Genomic DNA, 21,470 nt, shown 5'->3' with positions numbered 1-21,470 from the left:
AGGAAAAGTACCTCCTAGAAAAATAACTCTAATCTTTAGAACGCTCTATCCTGTGGTTCGATCTTCTAGTAGTAAACAAAACTTGCTTTGATCTAATGTGATGTTGGTGAAGCGGAACCAGAAAAGTTTAACAACTAGGGCTAAGCTAATATAAGTATTAACTATTTTTAAATTTTATATGATATCAAAGGGATTATGGAACTAAGCCTAGGGCTCCAGCCATAGCTGCCCTAGACCTAGTTCCGCCATCCAGCCATAGCTGTCCTAGGTCTAGTTCTGCCACTGCTATCAACCAAACATGTCTAAGACATCGAACAATTGCTATGCCACAACCAGTGTTGTAACCATATTTAAAAAACGGACCAGACCGGCAGTTAATATGGAAAAAAAAAACCAAAACCACAATCTCGGCAGCTTGGTTTCGCTCAAAGACCGCCCCCGGTGAACTGGCCGGTTTGACCAGGGAACCAATGTGACTTCACAGGAGCAGATGAACCGAGAGATGACGGCCGCCCTCTAATAACTCCCTATTTAAATTGAGATTCTCCACTTTTAAGATGAACCGAGAGATGACGGCCGCCCATGCCCAGGCCAGCTCGGTGCATGCGGGTGCGTGGCAATCTGCCCTCCACCTCAACCGGTCAATAAGGAGTCTCTAATAACTCCCTATTTAAATTGAGATTCTCCACTTTTAACACTACTAGAGAAAAAAAAGTTCAAATAGTTTTATGTTCCTCCAGTTTTATGATTTTATTATTATATTTATAATTATATTATATTCTTATTTAAATATAACTGAAGAATGATCGAAGGCGAGGATCGAACCTCGGACCTCCTGCTTGTGGAGGGACGCTTTACCCATTGGACCATGATCTTGATTTGTAGTTAGCCTGAGCGTGAGAATGATCTAAAATATCTCGATTAGGTTCGTGAGCTCGTGACATATTTTGATATTATTCTAGTTTAGATTATTGACGTGTACCCTGAGCACGTACATGTACAATAATTTAATATTTTAACTTATAATAAAACGTATTATTTTGTTAATTTTCTCTTAAATTATTGACATGTATCCCTGAGTACGTACATGTACAATAATTTAATATTTTAACTTATAATAAAATGTATTATTTTATCAATTGAATGTGAATGACTAATCTACTTCTGATATATACTCTTTATTAGAAAAGTTAAGTACTCTTTGTATCAAGTCTTCACACATTGATTACTTGGTTTGTGACTCAATGCTTCAACCTACAGGTAGTGTGCTCAAGCTTGGACTTGTGCACTTTTACCATGCTATTTTTTCTATGAATGATTATTTTTGGCTATGGATGAGATTGAAATATGTTATTTTTCTGTGAATGCGATTTTTTTGGCTAACTACGGATGAGATTAAAATATGTAATTTTTTCTATATACCATGCTATTTTTTCTATGAATGATTATTTTTGGCTATGGATGAGATTGAAATATGTTATTTTTCTGTGAATGAGATTTTTTTTGGCTAACTACGGATGAGATTAAAATATATAATTTTTTCTATATACCATGCTATTTTTTCTATGAATGATTATTTTTGGCTATGGATGAGATTGAAATATGTTATTTTTGTGTGAATGAGATTTTTTTTGGCTAACTGCGGATGAGATTAAAATATGTTATTTTTCTGATGAATGGGATTTTTTTCGGTAACTACAGATAAGATTAAAATATGTTATTTTTTAAAATATGTAATTTTTCCGTGAATGAGATTTTTTTGGCTAACTACGGATGAGATTAAAATATGTTATTTTTCTTATCAATGAGATTTTTGTGGCTAACTACAGATAAGATTGAAATATGTTATTTTTTCTATATATGAGAATTTTTTTTGGTTAAGTACGGATGAGATTGACATATCTAGTCATAAAAGTTTTACCAACACAACTCATCCTTTGCAACACATAACTAGCAATATATACTATTATTTATTGCCAATTGTGTAAGATGTTGCAACGCATGTACTGCAACGCGAATTTTCCATTACAAACTCACCTCACCTACCAGTAAGTGTTGCTAAGTTTGTTTTTTTTACAACAGATGGTCAATGCGTTGGTAAGTATGTATTGCTAGAGAAGGGTTCTTGTTGTAGTGTAATCTCTAAGTTGGTATTATTGTCTCTATCATTTATTATGGGCTATTGAGATTTTAATTGAAATAAATTAGGCCTAGCCCATTTAATCAACAGTTAGAAAGCACAGATTGTTGAGTTACTTACCAGCTGCACACAAACATTTTTTACCATTATTGTAGGATGCAAAAGAAAAACAAGAATATTTACGCGGTTCTCGATTTTGGGTTTCCACTTTCCAATTGAAGTGCTGTACAAAATTAGCCTGAAATAATTAAATATTTGTTCTCAATCACTGTGAACAGTGGCGATTTACACCAATGAATGTGCTCTTTCGTTATACTATGCTATATATCTACACATGGAGCTTACAACCAATATCATACATCTACTAGGCTCACCAAAACTACAATTGGTGCAAGCCCTTTTATTATCATGGCATCGCCATGCATATATATGATGAAATTAAACTAATTAATCAGTTAAGCGATCTAATTTAAGTGTCTACATAACAGCAAAATCTTGAACATTGATCTACATGCACCATGTATGTGCCTGCGCCTAAATACACCAATTAAGTTAAACAAGCAACAAAAATCAAACGTACGAGAGCTAATTAATGACATGAGAATATATTCGACCCAATGATCCATATCGATCCTTGTGTTGTTGATCATATCTAGTTGTCACGTCGATCGTGAGAGGAAAATATGCTGTCCATGATGCTGCTGCCGCCGGAGTTGAACATGACGTCGGCGAGGTCCGCCACCGGGTAATGGTCCGTGTCCCTAGCTGCTGCTACCCCACCACCAGCGGCGGCGGCGGCCGTGGCCATGTTCACCTGCGGCGCGGTGCTGGTGCTGCTCCCCTCGCCCACCCCGGTGAGGCTGGCCGGCGTCATCGGCCAGCTGATGCCGAGGTGGATGGACGTGGACAGCGGCGGTCCCGCCGGCCGGACCGGCGCCTGCTCGGCGGCGGGCGCCATGACGAGGTCCTGGCCGAGGACGGCGGCAGTGGTCACGGCGGCCGGAGAGTTTGCCACCGAAGTAGCGGCGGCGGCGGCGGGGAGTGTGAGCAGCGGCGTGGTGGAGGTGAGGCAGCTATGGCTGCCGCAGTAGGTGACCTCGTAGGTGAAGGGGTCGTCGTCCAGCCGCTGCACTTTCTTCTTGGCCTCGCACCCGTAGTAGTTCTTGTGAGTGCACCGGTAGTAGCTCCTGTAATTTTCAGATTGCTGTTTATTACCCTTTCAGATTTTTCTTTAACAAATATTACCACCATTTCACGGTTACCGTGATATTTTATTATTTCTTAAACTTATATATATGTTAATATATATATATATATATATATATATATATATAACATATACATCGATCTATTTATATCGATCTATCAATAAATATAGTTGTGATAAAAATATCTTATAATATTGAATAGATAGAGTACTTTAATAATTAAAAGTTTTATGCCATGCATCAGTTATTCATGAAGGTATTCTAGTTAATTATTTCAAGATAGTGAACACATAAAGATATTGGTTGCATATATATACATTAATTGGTTTATATTAAAAATGGTTTTCACGCGTTTCCAGGAAAGAACGTTGGAAGTTTTCTATTTTATTACCTACACTATTGTGACGTTAGAAATTAACGATTACCTACACTGGAATTTTTTCAGCGGTCCAAGGCTAGATTTTTTTTAACTGTCAACTTTTCAAAAACAACTTTACTTTTCACCCTTGTTCTACGTTAATTTAGAGTGGTTTATATGATGTTTCACTGATAATGCCATATTAGTAAATGTCACTATGTTTTGTTTTTAATTTAATCAATTTGTAAATGGTTTAAAAATTTCTAAAAGAAGATTATCACGTTCAATAAGAAATAACTATACGCTTAGATGACAGAAAACAGGAGATAAGGGAAAACAGATTATAGCAAGACTAAAGTAAAAGTACAAAAAAAAAATCCTTGGCTAGTCAAACTTGGGAAGTCACTTGGGTTTATTAAGCAAGATGATTTTTAATTATTTCGAAATCATTTAGTAATTTAAAGGATAAAAACATTTTTATAGTTATTATTTTGGCATTTTGAAAATTAAAAAAGACACCCAAATATATTAGGAAAAAACAACAACGGTAGCAGATCTGCTGCCGCATTTATTTGCATATAGGAAAGTCGGGAAATGACGATGGCTTTTCCATTGCACCGATTGGCTTCTTCCTATTTGAAAGGTAAATATACTAAAAACGATTTAACAAAAATAAAGTACGTTGACACAAAACACTACTAAATTATTTTTTAAAAAATATTATAAGTCCGCTCTACGTAACTTTTGTCGAATTACTTGATAATAAGCTAGCAACTGGTTTCAAGCACAATGTGAATTATACCCAAGCTTATCCCTCGCGAAGACTCATATTTTCAGCTATGATTATAAATCAAAATTAAAATTTTAACCTTACGTTTAGAGTTGATTGTGGTTTTTTTATTGTAGTTTATTTTCAATCTTCGCTTTTATATCTATTAAAACACGTATATAAAAGTTTTATTTTATAAATTATTTTTTACTTATAAATAAGTCATTTCATCTTTTCCATAAAAAAACTAAAAGATGACCTCCTATGTGTACTACTAATCACATTCTTGATTCACTTGATTTCGACACAGACCATAGTGAAATCAAAATCTAATCTGAAAAGAACTCACGTGGAAAAGCAAGAAAACGGACACTAGGTTCTTCTACGATCTTTTCCTACAAGTGAATTTGAGAGGGCTGCAAAGCTCTATCTATTTGTACGCACACGTGTGTATGTTTTCCCGGCCTTTCATACTTCCGATGTCTACGACATACGACTTGTTTTGTTTGGACAATTAGTCCTCTCGTATTGAATGGCCGGGATATGTGTATATACGATTTTTTTTCATCTAAAAACAACCGAAAGGTCCAACTATATATAGGTAATGCATGTGTATGTTGTCGTATTAATAATTCTGCTGGCGCCCGATCGAAACAATTACTCGATCAAGTGTTCTTGCTATATGCAGTGGGGAAAGCAGAAAAAAAAAGTTGAAGAAAAATCGATGTGAAAATGAGAATAAGGCACCCGTGCACACCATTTATATTATTTCTAAAAAATAGTACACCTATTTAAAAATATCATTATATGCTTAAAGTACTTTTATGGATAAAACAAACGCACCCGAAAATAAACTCGATGCTTCTATTTTTCTTAATATAAAACGAAATATCAAACTTTAGGGCTCATTAAATTAAATTAATCCGGTAGATGAACGATCGTATACCTGGGGTATCTGGAGCCGAGGATGTCCTTCTGGCCGTACTTTCGCCATGTGTAGCCGTCGTCGGGAGGCAGCTCCGTGTTGCCCGTCCTCTGCGCCGCCACCATCACCCTCACCTTCTCCCCGCTCTCCCTCCTGCCAACACATGCATCAACACCTTATTCTTAGGCCGCGTTCGGGAGAGCGAAAAGAGATTAGTTATAAAAAATATAAGTATATGATTAATTAATTATTAATTATAAAAAATATATAAAATAGATTAATATGATTTGTTTAAAACAACTTTCTTATAAAAATTTTTTCTAAAAAATACACCGTTTAACAGTTCGGAAAATATGGCCACGAAGAATAAGAGAATATATGCATGGTTAGATAGGTAGCAGCCGAACACGGCCTTAATCTATCACCAAAATATATATATAAACTCCTCCATCCTGCCGCATATATTTCTATTTCACCCATCAACTAATTAGTTAATTACTATGCGTAACTAACTTAGTTTGTATGTAAATGTCATGAAACCTGTGTGTAAAGCGGCATGACTTGGCAAGCAATTCAGGATCACTGTCAAGAAGAGAAATAGTAGTACTAATTAACTAAAGTCTAATGCGTAGTTAATTCAAATAGGTGCGACGAAAATTCTGTGGCATTTCCGACCGAGCCATGCACGACGACGTCGTCCCTGGTCTGAACCCTTGACCGCCAAAAGACTTCACCAACTACAGTGCAGGCGGGCTGGCGGGCATGGCGCGCGTGCTCCGGCCACCTCGAACCCTAGCGTACGCCAAGCTTGACGACGACCGGCGACACACGCACGTAAAGACGCACTGACGGCGCACGTACCTCCTCCTGCCGCCGCCGCCCTGGCGCGGCTGGACCGGCGACGGCGGCGACCGCGACGACGACGACGACATCCGCCTCACCGGCCCGCCAGACGTGCCGGCGCCGGCGCCGTACGCGTCGGACGGCGCGCGGAACGGATTGTGGTGCGGAGGGGCGCCGAGGAACGGGATGGCGGCGGTGGCGTCGTCCGGCGCCGGGCCGCACATGCGGAGGAGGTCCAGCTGCGGGCGGTGGCTCTGCTGCTGATGCTGCTGCTGCAGGTATCCCCCGCCGCCACCCTCGCCGCCGTGCCGCGCCTGCAGCGTGCGCACGGCGGCGCTGTACGCCTCGGCAATGGCGTGGCAGCGCGCGGCCAGGTAGGCCGGGTCGTTCTGGGTCGCCGCGAGCTCCGACATGAGCTCGCCGGCGAGCCGGAACCCCTCGCTGATCTGCGCCAGCACCTCGTCCATCGTTTCCCCACCACCACCACCTACAACCACCCTCTCCCTGCTCCGATCCCGGCGATCAATGGCAGCAGCTAGCAGCACCGACAACGGAGGAGCAACGGCGTGCATGAACAACAATGGCGCAAAATCAAACCCCTCTTCCTGCTTTATATGTCCGAGGTTAATTAACAAAGAAATCGATCAAACATTATTACTACAAGAAAAGCTTAGCTAGGAAATGGAGGTGATGAGAGGCAGTGTGTATATAAGGAAGCAGCCAGGCAGGCACACATGCGAACTTACGTACGGTAAGAAACGAAGAACTTAGAACGGGTCTCATTTTAATCTGGTCGTTGAGAATTAATATTGACTAATTGCTAACTAATTAATTAATTAAACGACAGGATATATATTTGGTTCTTTTGCGTGGTGCTGATCGGGTCACTTTCTGACTGATCCTTGGGTTTGGGTCTTGGGGAAGACCACGAAAGTTGAAAAGGGCATTCAACATGGAAGGATCCAATCTTTAATTCTGGCCACTGGGTTTGATTCCTCCCTATCTCTCCCTTCTTTGGCCGTAGACTCGGTACTACACTAATTTTCCACCGGCCGGAAGAGTCTCCGGCAAACCCCAGTTAGTGAATTTTAAAGGGTGACATCACAGTATGTGACACCTCATCACACAACTGGTATGTACTAGCGAGGCTTGCACCGGCTGCTTGGAGCCTCACATCAAGTGAAGCCAGCCTTGCAATGGTCAGTTATTTTGGGGGGTAAAGATAAATACTCAATTAAATTGGTAATAATCTTAATAATTGATGGCCCAAATTAACTCATAATGACAGTAATTATTTGTGGTATTTCCATTAGTTACAATTATCAGCTGTGTGCATGCAGTGTGTATTATGCCGCGTTCGGCCGGTGGAGGTATTGGGGTTAGTTATGTGCGAAAAACGTAATAATAGATTAGTATATGATTAATTAATTATTAATTATAAAAAAAATTAAAATAAATAAATATATTTTTTTTAAAATAACTTTTCTACAGAAGAACACACGCGAAAAACGAGAGAATACACAGTGAAGCCGAAACGCGGCCTTAGTACTACGGGGAAAATTACTTGTAACCTGTGCTTGTGGCCAGCTGCATAGGGCTATCCTATAGGCACGTGGGCACATGCCAAATATATAAGGAGTACTTCCTCCGATTTTTTGTAAACAATATTTCTTTTACAGATATCTAATTAATTTGTTTTATTACAAATATTTATACAAATAGAAAAAATAAGTTATACACAAAATTAATTTAACAATAAATTAAATAACGATAAATTATATAATAATTATGTAAGTTTTTTAATAAGACAAGTGATCCAACATTTATCAAATATCAATAGCATTATTTATTAAAAATCGAATGTCTTACGTGTTAATATGTACTGTCAATATAGTTTAATTTGATCTCTCTGGTTTATTCAGAGAGTTTCTAGAATATTTTTTTCTTCAATTCAACTGAAATAAAAGCCGGTGTCCATGCATGAAAGAAAAATTGAATGATACCGGTTTTATATATGCACATATACTAAATGTTGTAGACTAAATCAGATTGTAGATTATATACCATGTGCAGCATATGCGCATGTATGAAGTAATAACTAACATTGATGGTGAGACGCGCATGGACTAAGTTTGGTGTTTGACGTTGCCGGTCAACACACTTCATATGCTGCAGTACAACTCTCCTCCCTCTATATCCACTACAAAATTAACTCTGTATACAGATTATATATATAACATAGGTAATATTATGGACATGTATGAGAATTAATACTGCGCTAAACTAAGTCTGCGTTTAGTTTCCAAAAATTTTTGAGAGAGAGGTCACGTCAACGCGTACGGTCACACATTTTAAGTATTAAATGTAGTCTAATTATAAAACAAATTTCAGATTCTGCCTGAAAACCGCGAGACGAATCTTTTAAGTTTAATTAATCTGTCATTAGCACATATTGGTTACTGTAGCACTTATGGCTAAGCATGTACTAATTAGGCATAGAAGATTCGTCTCTCGATTTCCCCTAATAACTATGTAGTTAATTTTAATGTTCATGTATATTTAATATTTTATTTAGGTGTCTAAAGATTCGATGCGATGTTTTTGAGAACTAAAGAGGGCCTAATTTGATTATATTGTTCCTTTTTGCCTGCCTGCCGTGAAGCGGGGGCATATTATGCCTAAAAAGCACCCATGAAAGACTTGAAAAAACTGAAGGAAAGGAAGCATCACGGTTGCTGCACGAACTGAACTATTGAATTGAAGGTCCGGTCACCTCTCTCGATCGGATCTGGTCCTGCCTAAAATGACAATTAAATTAAACCAAATTTTCCTCTCAAAAGTATCTTCTGATGCACACACCCCACGTCCGATTTATGTTAGTCTGCCTAACGTACGGTTTTGTTATATATATATATACTCTCTGCAGTCACAGATGTATGTTGTTTTGGACTTTGGAGACATGATCTTCAAAACTAACTAAACTATGACAAGCATACATATTGTACTGAAGTACAATAGATAATAACATTCCATTGTGGTGAACAAATCGTACGCCACGTGTTTGCAAACATTTGCTAAATACCATACATATGTAAGTGCCACCAAACTAAGGGCTAACCTAAAAGAAGGACAGTTTAATTGATATCATCTAAAATTGATCGTGTAATTATAAATTTACTACTAGTTTAAATCATTATTATAAAGTTATCAGTGGAAAATCATAAAACTGCCACCATAACAATAATTCGAAAGACATCCTTACAAAGTTAAAAAATAGTTGGAAATTTGCAAATGCCCATCATGGCTGAATGCCATTCTTTTGCACGATGGTACTTTAGAATTCACATTTTTTAACTATGGTATTTTCCTAATTTTTTCTTAGAATAATATTATTTCCAAAAAAAATTACAAGCTATCTCTTAGCAGCATGGATCAGATGACCCAAATAATAAATTTCTTTAAATAAGTATGTTCGTACTTCTCAGCGTAACCAGATGTTTTTTTCTTTATTTATACCGTTTAAAAATGGACGTGGCTCGCATGTGTTCTTTTCTAGTTATTTAATGGTGTCGATGGAATTAACTACTACAAATTTAAAAACATATTTTAGAGTAAGATGGTAAACTTATATGTAAAATATTTTATTAAAATGTACCGTTTTGTAATTTGGGAAGTGTGCACATAAAAACCAAAGAAAAAACTAACAGACAAGAACGTAGTCCTCATGAGAAGCTTTGCCCTTTTTTCTGGTTTTCACAGGAGCTTCGCCTTTGCCAAGAATCAATCTAAGGTCTCTCTCAAAGAATGCCAGGATCGTCCATTTCTTGACTTAAGAATTATGGACTCTCAATCTCTGACAAGTTGAATTCGTCCTATGAGAGATAAGTTTTGTTGACAAGTTCCGAGACACTAAAGAATTAAATTAAGTACTGAACTCAAGTAGTTTCGCTTGAGCTTAGAAGTTTTGTCTTACATTTGGTAGATTCTTTGAAGGCCATATATACGCTCATGGCTGCATCAGTGGGTCATTGCCCAAGGAGATGGGACTAAAACGACTAGTAGCGCTCGTTGACTTGTCTCACATAATTCTCATTCCAGCACTATACGATGGCTAATCGGTCACAATTTACAAACAGTTCCAAAGTATGATATGAGATCGATCATTGTCTAATACTAGAACATCCCAGTGATACTCCGTCCCAACCTTTTTTTGACGCTGGCTAATTCATTTTTAAACTAACAAGAGTCAAGCATTTACACATGGAAAAGCATATAATAGATGATATCGCAACCTGTTTCAATCTTTGTATGAATAAAGTTATGCCAGATGGTTGTAACTTGTGAGTACACAATCTTTTGTGAAGTGGAGCTCGCCCATACCTAAAACCATATATAATTTGGACTTGAGAGTGATGTCATTAGTGTTTTTAGGATGTGTCATATTCCAGGGCTGATTGGAAGCATGCAAGTCCTAAAATGGGTATATATAGCCAGTTAATTACATGTAGACATTAATAGATTTTCCAGCCCACACTAGCTAGTAATAGCGAAGTCTTATTTTTACTGTTGTCCACATAGTCGAGAACATCACAAAATAAACATTCAAATAATTAAAAAACATACATGTATTACAAACATCTAGAAGTATAACCACATTCCACAAAAACAAATCAAGAAGTACATGGTCCAGATTAGCTATTGTTCTCAAAGAACTCGAGGCATATCTCTATGATCGAGCTTGTCATCTGATCGGAAGCATCAGACGGTGGGAGGGGAGGAGAATCAGGTAGCTAGGGGCGTGTTCATCGAACCGAACGCCATCGTCAAACGTAATCTAGCGGTCCCTGGGGTCTTGGTCACCATGGCGCCATCGGTGGGGATGGAAGCCACGCGATGTTGGCGGTGAGGACGATAGGGATGGCCGTGGGTCGATCTACGGGTAGTCTAGGACCAGCTCTAGTTCAACTAAATGAACTAAGTTTTATCTTATGATGGTAAGACGCGTGACGCAACCAAAGTTAGGAGTGAGCGAGAGATATGTATAGACGGATTGAGAGGAGATGAAGGGATCAAGGGTGTAGACAGAGAGTGTGTCTGTGTGTACAACGCTTTCTAGCTGGCTCAATCAACCTCTTGATCGCTACTGGTGCCGGTCTGTTAGAAAATTGGCACTGATATCCCGAACACTGTGTTGGTCTGATTTTTATAAATTGAGACTCATATTATTAGTATCTTCTTTTTTTTTTGATGAACCGACATGGCTGAGATGTCATAGGTTCTGGTTTTAAATTTTATACCGGTATAAGGTTTGTTTTTAATATAAATATTAAAAGGTACAATAAAGAAATTAAAAAATTCTCCCTTTGGTGCATAAGAAAAGAGATAGATGTGACTGGTATTTCAGCAAACCTACTGTCCGTCTGGAATGACAGTAGTCTATCTAGAATATAACTAAAGATGGCTTAGTTCCAATACCTGGATCATTTTTTTTTATATTTCCTTTCCCCGGTGAATTCACGGGTCAAATTAAATGGAGTATTACCAATTTACCATCGCAATGACATTCTAATTAACCTTTCTAGAAGTTGAGTAATTAATAAATGTGGTGTTGGTGATATTTGCAAGGAAATGGTGTTTCCAAACGGACCCTTTTATACTCACAGTAGCACCTCCTCTACACAGCGTACTTTTCTGAAAATTTCTGAAACCTGCAACATAGTTTAACTGAAAATGTTGTATATTTGGAAAACTGGGACGAATATTCCATGTCCTCGTGAGCTATTCAGAATTCAGAACAAGTAAAGAAGTAATCTGCATATGCATTCCTGGCCTAATAAGGCCTGTTTAGTTCGTGAAAAGATAATTCTTGAGTGTCATATTGAATGTTTGACTGGATGTCGGAAGGAGTTTTTTCGGATATGAATAATAATATGAATTTTATAGCTCACCCGGAAACCACGAGACGAATCTTTTGAGTCTAATTAATCTATCGTTAGCACATGTAGGTTACTGTAGTACTTATGACTAATCATGGACTAATTAGGCTCAAAAGATTCGTCTCACGATTCCCCCTAATTATATAATTAGTTTTTTTATCTATGTTTAATGCTCTATTTAGATGTCTAAAAATTCGATGTGATATATTTAGAAACTAAACAGGCCTAATATTGGTGATCTAAGCAGAATAGCTGATGGAAAAGGACAGCGGCTTCAGAGGCGTTGGCTAATGAAACCAAAATCAAACACGACATACTACATATGTTAATGTTTCAAATACTTTCACTAGTTACTATTCACATGTGAAGTTTGACCGCTTGTCTTTTCTATAAAATATTAATAAATAGTTAGAAGTTAGCCCTATTAGTAAGAGTAATTTTTTTATTGTTAAGGAGGTATCATGAGGTACGCTATTTTCTATATAAAATTTGATATCTGTTGATACCTTAGGTACTAAAAGATACCAAATTTTATATAGAAAACAATGGTATCTCATGGTATCTACTCAAGGATAAGAAAAATGCTCTATTAGTAATGTGTATCGTGTATTTGATATAAATACATCTTTCATTAATTACAAACTAAACATTTAAATGTTATTGATGGTCAAAATTAAAACACCCATGGTAAAATAACAAGTATTTTAAACCGGAGGGAGTAATAATTTCATTTTGTCGTCGTTGCCGACAATCAGCGTGTCTGCAAACAGCTATAGCTACTTAAGCCATTGACCTGACAACGCACGCATAGGGCTAGCAGACTCAATTATATATATATTACAAAAAGACTTGGTAGAAAATTAATCAATATAAACCGACCATCATATTTTTTTTAAAAGGTATTTTGTTTATGCGTTTGGACGAGCAGAGAGATCTACCTCACCGAGACAGCAAAAGCAAAGCGATGCACATGTATATATATATATATTCCTATATTTAACCTGTGTTCTTTTGCTTTATTTATAGTTTGACGGTTTAATTTTATATTTTTATAAAAAATTATATAAAAAGTTGATCATATTATTTTGCAGGAGTGGATTTTTTAACAATCTAGTGGTTAATCTTATGGTTTATAAAATTAAATAATATTTTATATTTTAACTTTCAGCCACGAAAAAACACAACCACAGATGGTGTTCGTGGAGGGATCGAGATCGATGGAGGTGACGACGGATGGAGTTGCCGGCAAACGGGGGGCGTAGATCGGGCTTGTCTGGCGGCCGGACAGGATCGATCGATCGATCGATGGAGAACCCAACCAAAAACCCGAGACCGACCGCTTCAAAGCAGACGACCTTGCGACTCCGTCCTGTGTGGACGACGGCTCGATCCCTCGCTCGCTCGGTCAATGGCACCCAAGCTCACCACCGCCTCCCCCGCCCACCACGTCGTCCTCGATCGATCGCCGTCGACCGGCCCGCCATCGTCACCCGGCCGGCGCCAATTAATTAGCTTCAGCGGCAGGCACACGCAGAGACACACACACACATGCATACGTACATACGCCGGCGGCGGCGGCGGCGGTCGATCTGCCGGCGACTTGGAAGAAACGGATCGATCACTGGCTTAGCTAATAGCGACGTGGAAGAAACCCGGCGACACGCCGGGTTGGGTTAGTTTGCGTGCGTTCTTACGTACGTCGTCCGCCCCGTCGTTTCATTCGTATCTGCACGACTTGGTGGTGCTTAATTCTATTCGGCCTCCGCGCATGCATTGATTTCCTGCCGGACTTTTCAATGGCATGTAGTACGTTTTTTTTTATGTATCTATAATGAGGTCATCTTTTTTACTTTTCTAAGAAAAACCAAACGGTATATTTATAAAAGAGAAAAAAATCTATGAAACAACCTTTCTCGTAGCGATCTAGCCAAGACTATAAAATAACCTATGATCTCATAATAAACTCTAAATTTAAGACTTAAATTTTGATTTATAAATATAAACAAAAGTCAAAAGACTGGGGTGAATGTCATAGGCTGAGCTTGCTCTGGTCCTCCCGCGCGAGTGCTGCGAATGGCCGGGAACCCATGGAAAGCCGGAGATCCATACAGGTGTGGTCGATCTAGTTGACTGGTCCTTGTGTTTTTGCGTATATCTCGGAACATTTAATTTATTTTCGTCCGTGTCTTTACTCGTATGAGTACGTACCATGCTGTGCAGGGCGTGTACGGATCAGCCGTCAGCGCGATGGACGAGTTGCTAGAAACAAAGAACAATGGGCGACACATATTTCTTTTCCCCGCTGCAACAGCAATTAGGAGTACATGTAGTTCAACACAGAGAATAGTACTCCTGCTTGGGACTCGACCGGCCATACTGCATGTTCAAACATGCGTTTAAAAATAGATGGAGTTGAATTTTTGCTAATATCAATTTTTGACATGCTTTTGTGTTGCCAAATTTTGCTTTCCTTAGATGCATTTGGTTTGAAGCTTTTCTAAATTTTGACACACTATCTGCATTAGGTGTAAAAGAATATTAATGCTGGTATAGATCTGATAACAAATCTTTGGCACCGATGAGTTGAGTATATTTATGCCGGATGTGAGACGTGACACTGATGAGGTACGACAATTGTGTCGAATTAAGCAAGTTGCTGTAGGGTTTCCTCTAGTTCTGTAGATTCATTGTTAAAATGTGGTTTTGTAGGCTCATCTCTTCGGGTCAGTTTGATAGCCTAGAAACGAACGTTGGAATTAAGCCATTGGTTCTCTTTTTCACTCACGCCGGACAAAGTTGGCTGAAGAACAGTGCACACATGTAAATGGTGATGAACGCTCCGGCCGCTCGAACGGCACGTATGTATATTGGCTTTCCGTTAATAAAATGGACTCAACTCAACGCATGCACATGAATTAGAAGGTCATTTATAGCCCAGCAGTGCCGCAACGCCCACATCATCCACTATGGCGAGTTTGGCGCGCACGGACCCACCATCCCGGTAGACCCAGCCTCGGACTCGCATCGTCTAACATTACATAGCAATGGCAGGGCTTAACATTCGCCTTATCCTGGCCATCTAATTTAGATCAACGGCTGATAACGCTAGTGGCAGTTATAGCACTAGTAACCATGCTCCCTGCCGCTTCTTTCTAGTAACAACGCCCATGTTTGGCGGGAAAATATTTTTATCGCTCTCCTATTTACCGCCAAAACTTAAGACAATTCACGTTCCTCGATATTAGTTGGCATTGCTCGGTAAACACATGCATACCAAACCAGCTGCATAATGTAATACTAGATCCAATGGAAGACATCAGCGAAAATAGGTGTGACTTGCAGTGTGATTCATTCTCCAATGGACGACAACAAGTTCTATCTCATCAACAATCTTCTGCTCCAGTTGTTACATGTACTAGGTACGCAATAAACTTGCTCTCATACATGACCAGCAACATATGATTCATGTGAGGTTTTCTATGTTCTATTTTCTACGGAGAAGAATTGAATCATGATTCATTCTTTGATGAGCAGCAAGAAGGTTCTTCTTTCCAATCTCCAAGTCCAGTTGTTACATCTAGCATGTAATCAATACAATTATTAGTTAATATCAGATCATATGTGGCAAGCCTTGATATTAGCAATGTAAAAAAAAATCAATGTTGTATTTTACAGGGAAAACACCATACCTTCATGGATACCACAAGTTGACATCACATTTAGTAGCGTCGCTGAGGCTCAAAAGTTTTGGAACCATTATGGGGGTCAAATTGGATTTGATGTTAGAAAACGATTTCAGAATACTAGTAAACTTGATGGCAAGGTTACATCAGCTGGATTTGTTTGCAATAAGGAAGGGTTTAGAACAAAGGATAAAAGAGATCATTTAATAAATAATCCTCGGGCTCAAACCAGAACTGGATGTATGGGAGTTACCTTGAATCGAGTTCTAGAAAAATATGAGATACATGATTTGGTTCTTGAGCATAATCATATGCTTCAAATCCCAGAAACCCGTCACTTGATGCCATCACAACAACAAATAACGGAAGTGCAGGCATTCGAGATTGAAATAGTAGATAGTACTGGCATTCAACCTAGAATTGCTCATGAATTGGCTAGTCATCATGCTGGAGGAGCTGCTAACCTAGGCTACACATCTAGAGACCACAAGAACTATCTGTGCACTAAACGCCAAAGAGAGCTAAAGTATGGTGAAGCGGGAAGCTTGCTACATTACTTGCACAATAAGAGTGTGGAGAACCCATCATTCCAATATGCTATACAGTTGGACAGTGCAGAACAAATAACAAATATATTCTAGGCTGATGCTAAAATGATCATTGATTATGCTCACTTTGGCGATGTTGTTACTTTTGACACTACCTTCGGAACTAATCAAGATACCCGACCTTTTGGTGTGTTTGTTGGATTCAACCACTTTAGAGAATCTATAGTATTTGGTGCTGCTCTTATGTATGATGAGTCATTTGATTCTTCTAGATGGCTTTTTGAAACTTTTTTATCAACTCATATCCACAAACAACCAAAAACTATTTATACAGATCAAGATGTAGCAATGGGAAAAGCAATTGCAGCTGTGTTTACAGAAGCAAGGCATGGATTATGCACGTGGCACATTAATCAGAATGCAATCAAGCATTTGAATCGAGGTAAGAGTGATAATTCACATGTTCTTGGTGATTTTACTGCTTGCATGTACCATTATGAGAGTGAAGAAAAATTTGAAGATGTATTTGCTAGTATAAGAAGTAGAATGCAGAAACAAACATGGTTGGATAGTATATATAAGCTGAAAGAGAAATGGGCTGAATGTCACATGAAAGATGTGTACACACTAGGAATGCGGAGCATTCAATTAAGTGAAAGTTTGAATAGTGACTTGAAGGAATATCTTAATTCAAAATTGAACATTATTCGCTTCTTTGGGCACTTTGAGAGGGTTGTGCAAGCAAAGAGACATAAAGAAATACAATCAGAGTATGAGTCAAGACAAAAGTTGCCACGTGTGAAAATGAGAACTCCAATGTTGTTGCAAGCAAGCAAGTATACACACCACAGATATTTGAAGCATTTCAGGGTGAATACGAAAGATCCATGGCAGCTTATACAAGACCATCAAGTGAAGAAAATACATATATTATTGGAATTCGATCTCTTGATGAAGATGGTGTACTTGAGGATGAGCGTACAGTTATCGGTGATAGTTCTAAGAATACAGTTTCATGCACTTGTAAATTATTTGAGAGAACTGGATTATTATGTAGCCACGCATTAAAAGCTTCTTATATGATGAATATGAAGCAGCTACCTGAGCACTACATCCTGAAGAGATGGACACGGGAGGCACGTTCAGGAACCGTAAAGGATGCAAATGGGAGTAATATATTAGGAGATCCAAAGTTAGATGCGACACGTCGCTATAAGTTGCTTTCACACAGATTTATCTCTTTGGCTTCCTAGGCAGCTGAATTTGAGGAATGTTTTTTATTAGTTGACAATGCAATTGATGGTCTATGTAAGCAAGTTGAGGAGAAAATTCATCAGTTATCTATTATTAGTGGCAATCAAACTGAAGCACTAGAAACAACTCAACCATCTAATAGCTTTACACATGCTGTTGGCCTCAAGAAAAGGCAGGCAAGAGAAAGTGGGTCAAAGAGAAGGAAAAATTGGCTTGACAAATATCAAAAAAGGACCAGCAAGAATCAGAAAATGTTAATCCTTGCAAACAAACTAATCAGGTATGCCAATTACTAACTTAACAAATACAATCTATTTCCTAGCTGATCCAACTTATACTTGTTTTTAAACAATGCTAATAACTAGGGGGCAAAAGTTAGCAAAAAAGTTCCACTTCAACCATCTCTTACGGGGTGTTTAAGCAATAACCAACAACATGTTGAAGGCCAGCAACATACTGAAGGAGTTAAATTTTTTGGACCTTACACACAACTAATAATGGTATGGTTCAGAAATATTCCACCGTTTTTCTTGTGATAAATCCATTGTTATTTGTATATAAGGCATTTATGTTTTTATGGTTCAGAAATATTCCACCGTTTTTCTTGTGATTAATCCATTGTTATTTGTATATAAGGCATTTATGTTTTTATATGTTCACTTAGTGGTGGGTGTTTCTTCATTTAGGGTCACATGGATGGTCATGAAATGAATTCTAGAAATCCTTTTTGGACTGATCAACAAATCTGAAGATGCAATGGATTTAATTGGGTGTCATCCTCCTCCTTACTTAGAAGTGATCTAAATCTCTATGTTTTGAAGCCTTTTGGACATATGTACTTATAGAACTTGGGCATCCAATTTGTATTATTCAAAATTTGAGTTCTAAGACTTAAAGTGAACAACCAAATATTTTACTTCACCCCAACTATCAAATCATCCAGAACTTCAAAAGGGAATTTCATTTCTATTCTTACTGGTGATCTGGAGGTAGCAACATTCCAGCGGCTTCAGTTGTCCAGCTTGCACCTTGATGCAGCCTCGTCGAGCTTGCGCCCTGCTGCGGTCTAGTCGGCTCCTATGTCGATGACCCTGTCAAGCGCGCGCACCGCAGCGGGCTCATCGAGCTCCAACTCCGACGACGCGACCGCAGCCGAAGCTCTCTAGCCCGGACGGACGCCGACCTCTGCGGACGGCCAGTCGCTAGTCGGCTGCGTCCTCGCCTCGGCCTCCACCGTCGGGATTCAGTCGTTGCGGCGCTGCCGGCCGGTCGGCGGCTCGTCGGCTCCTCGCCCCGATGCCCTCGGACGGACGGCGAATGCTGGCGGCCTGGCGCTCGGTCGCGCGACACACTGGTGCGGCACCCCCACTCGCCCCGTCAGCCGCTCCTCGTCGCCGCGCCGCAGCCGCGTCCCACGCACCCGCCGGCCGCTGCCCCTGCTCTTGGCAATGGAGAGAGCACTGGAGAGAGCGGCTGAAGAAAAAACGAATGGATAAGGTCAACACGTGTCACACGATAGTTAGATATAATATCTGAGCCGTTGATATATCAGCCAATGGTGAGGATAAGGCGAATGTTACGTCCTGCCATTGCAACACAATGTTAGACGATACGAGTCCCCCAGCCTCCCTGTGTTCCGAGCCACAAATCCTCCGCACAAACCGGTCTTGGCCTCCACTAGCGCACGACATTGCAGGGCACCACGAGCTCATGCTCCTGCTGCACCACCTTGCCCGGACGTGTGCGCACACGCCTAATTTTTTGAATTTTGAATTTTATTTATTAAATAATTTAAAATTTTAATTTTACATTTCAAAAAATCACAAAACTAATCTCTTGCCGTCCTCTAGGATGGCGGAAAGGTGACGTGGCAAACGGACGCTCGGATGCGAGGGACAACCAGAAACGGCGCACAACAAATTTTACATTTAGCCAGGTTAAATGTAAAATTGCCGTGCCGCCAGGAATTTTGAGACTGAACCCGAAATTTTTCGATTTGAACCACGGTTTGATACATATATATATAACATATTTAATTGTTCAATCAAATGTAGTACCTTGGTGGTCTCCCACTCCTATCTAAGAGACCAGAGCTAAGGTAGTAATTATGATTAAACAATTTTATACATTATATATGTATCAAACAGCGGTTAAATTGAAAATTTCGTGCGGCAAGGCAAATTTTATATTTACCACCTTTCTGCCCTTACAGAGGGTGGAAAGGGGGTAAACGTAAAATTTGCCGTGCCGTCGTTTCTAGCCGTCTCGCGCGCCCGAATGGCCGTTTGTCACGTCACCTTTCTGCCCTCTTAGAAGGTGACAGGAGGTTAGTTTTGTGATTTTTGAAATACAAAATAAAAATTTTAAATTATTTAATAAATAAAATTTAAAATTCAAAAAATTCCCCACACGCCATCCCATCCTGCAACGCGGCCACTCCGGCCATGGCGCCAACCTGAGCTCACACTCGTGCACCAATGGACACTACTGACCTCTATGACTGAACAAGCGTGAACGCACGCACACACGCACGATGCACGCACTGACTCACGCCATGCATGCACATACCATGGCGAGTTCATTTCCAACGATGAACACGCCTGCGAAAGGAACGGTAGCATAATGGTTACATAAGGCTTTAGTAGTATTTGAGGTTCTGGGTTTGACTCCTCTTCCTCTTTGAAACGAATTTTCCAGGATTCTAACGGCTTTGTGCTTTCAGTGGGAGACGACGTGCCCGTCGTCAGCGAGTGCCGGCGGTCTTCGGAGGTGCTTATAGGGGTAAGGTTTGCGTGCGTTCGTTCTCAGGGGGAAGTGTGCGTGTGTTGTGAGCGTCTCTTTAAATTTAAAGGCGAGTTTGTTCTTCGTCCCTTAACTGTAATACCAGAAACATGTACCACTGAATTTATAGAATCCGTTAAAAAAATTCCTCTGCAGTATTGACCTATTTTGACCGGTTTTGCGAACGTGACGTCTGGTGGGTCCAATATGTCATATTTTTTTTTTATTGGTTACTCTCTCCTTCCTCTTTTCCCTGCTTGTCGAGAGCGCTGCCGGCGGGGGTGGGGCGGTGGCAGCCGGGGCGGGTGGGTGGCCGACGCCGACGCGGGCGTGCGATGGCGGCAGGGGCGGCTGGAACACGGGCAGGGGCGGCGACGACGTGTGGCGGTAGGCTCGGGCGGGAGGCAGCCGGCGTGGTGGTGGCGTGCAGCGGGCGGGGGCTGCCGACGCGGCCAAAACACGGGTGGGGGCGGTGGCGGTCGGACCGGCGCGGTGGTGGCATGCAGCGGGCGAGCCTGCCATGGAGCAACAGAGGTTTGCATCGTCTGGACATCTCTCAGTTTTCCAGCTCGTCACACCCTTCGAACTTACAGATTCACCATCCAAACCGGGAAATCTTAGCATATCAACATTATTCAGAATTCTTGCCTGCTACTGCAAACAGACTGCAATCTAAGTTCTTCACGTACGCCTCCTGATCATGCAAAACTATTTACAAAGCGAGGCAAGGATGCGGCGAGAAGGCTCAAAGGATCGCCGGGAGTGGAGCACCGCCCATGCAGTTATCGATGAGCAGGATGTCGCCCCGTCGCCACGGGATCTCGCCGCACCCGGCGATGACGTCGGCGGGCAACGGGGAGCCGTCGCCGAAGGTGACGGCCTTTGACGGGGTCCTTCCACCCGGTGTAGGCGCCCCCGCCCGCTGCACGCCCCCGCCGCGACGGCTGCCTGCGCCTGCCGCCGCACGTCATCGCCGGTTGCCCCCCGCCCGCTGCACGCCACCTCCGCGTCGGCTGCCGCTCGCC

General features: G+C 40.5%; 1 protein-coding gene across 1 annotated transcript; it reads right to left on the bottom strand.

Annotated features, from left to right (window-relative positions):
• Positions 1-2,445: 2,445 nt before the first annotated feature.
• Positions 2,446-6,725, bottom strand: LOC102721367 (probable WRKY transcription factor 53). Its single transcript, XM_040524635.1, has 3 exons — positions 6,262-6,725; positions 5,422-5,553; positions 2,446-3,327 (listed from the first exon to the last, which is right to left on the bottom strand). The coding sequence occupies exons 1-3, from the start codon at positions 6,708-6,710 to the stop codon at positions 2,793-2,795; spliced, it is 1,116 nt and encodes a 371-aa protein (XP_040380569.1). The 5' UTR covers positions 6,711-6,725; the 3' UTR covers positions 2,446-2,792.
• Between the last annotated feature and the right edge of the window lie 14,745 nt (positions 6,726-21,470).

The sequence above is a fragment of the Oryza brachyantha genome, chromosome 5 (assembly GCF_000231095.2).
Source record: "Oryza brachyantha chromosome 5, ObraRS2, whole genome shotgun sequence".
NCBI lineage: Eukaryota > Viridiplantae > Streptophyta > Magnoliopsida > Poales > Poaceae > Oryza > Oryza brachyantha.
The sequence above is the reverse complement of the archived record's forward strand: the minus strand, read 5'-3'. Positions and strand labels throughout refer to the sequence as shown.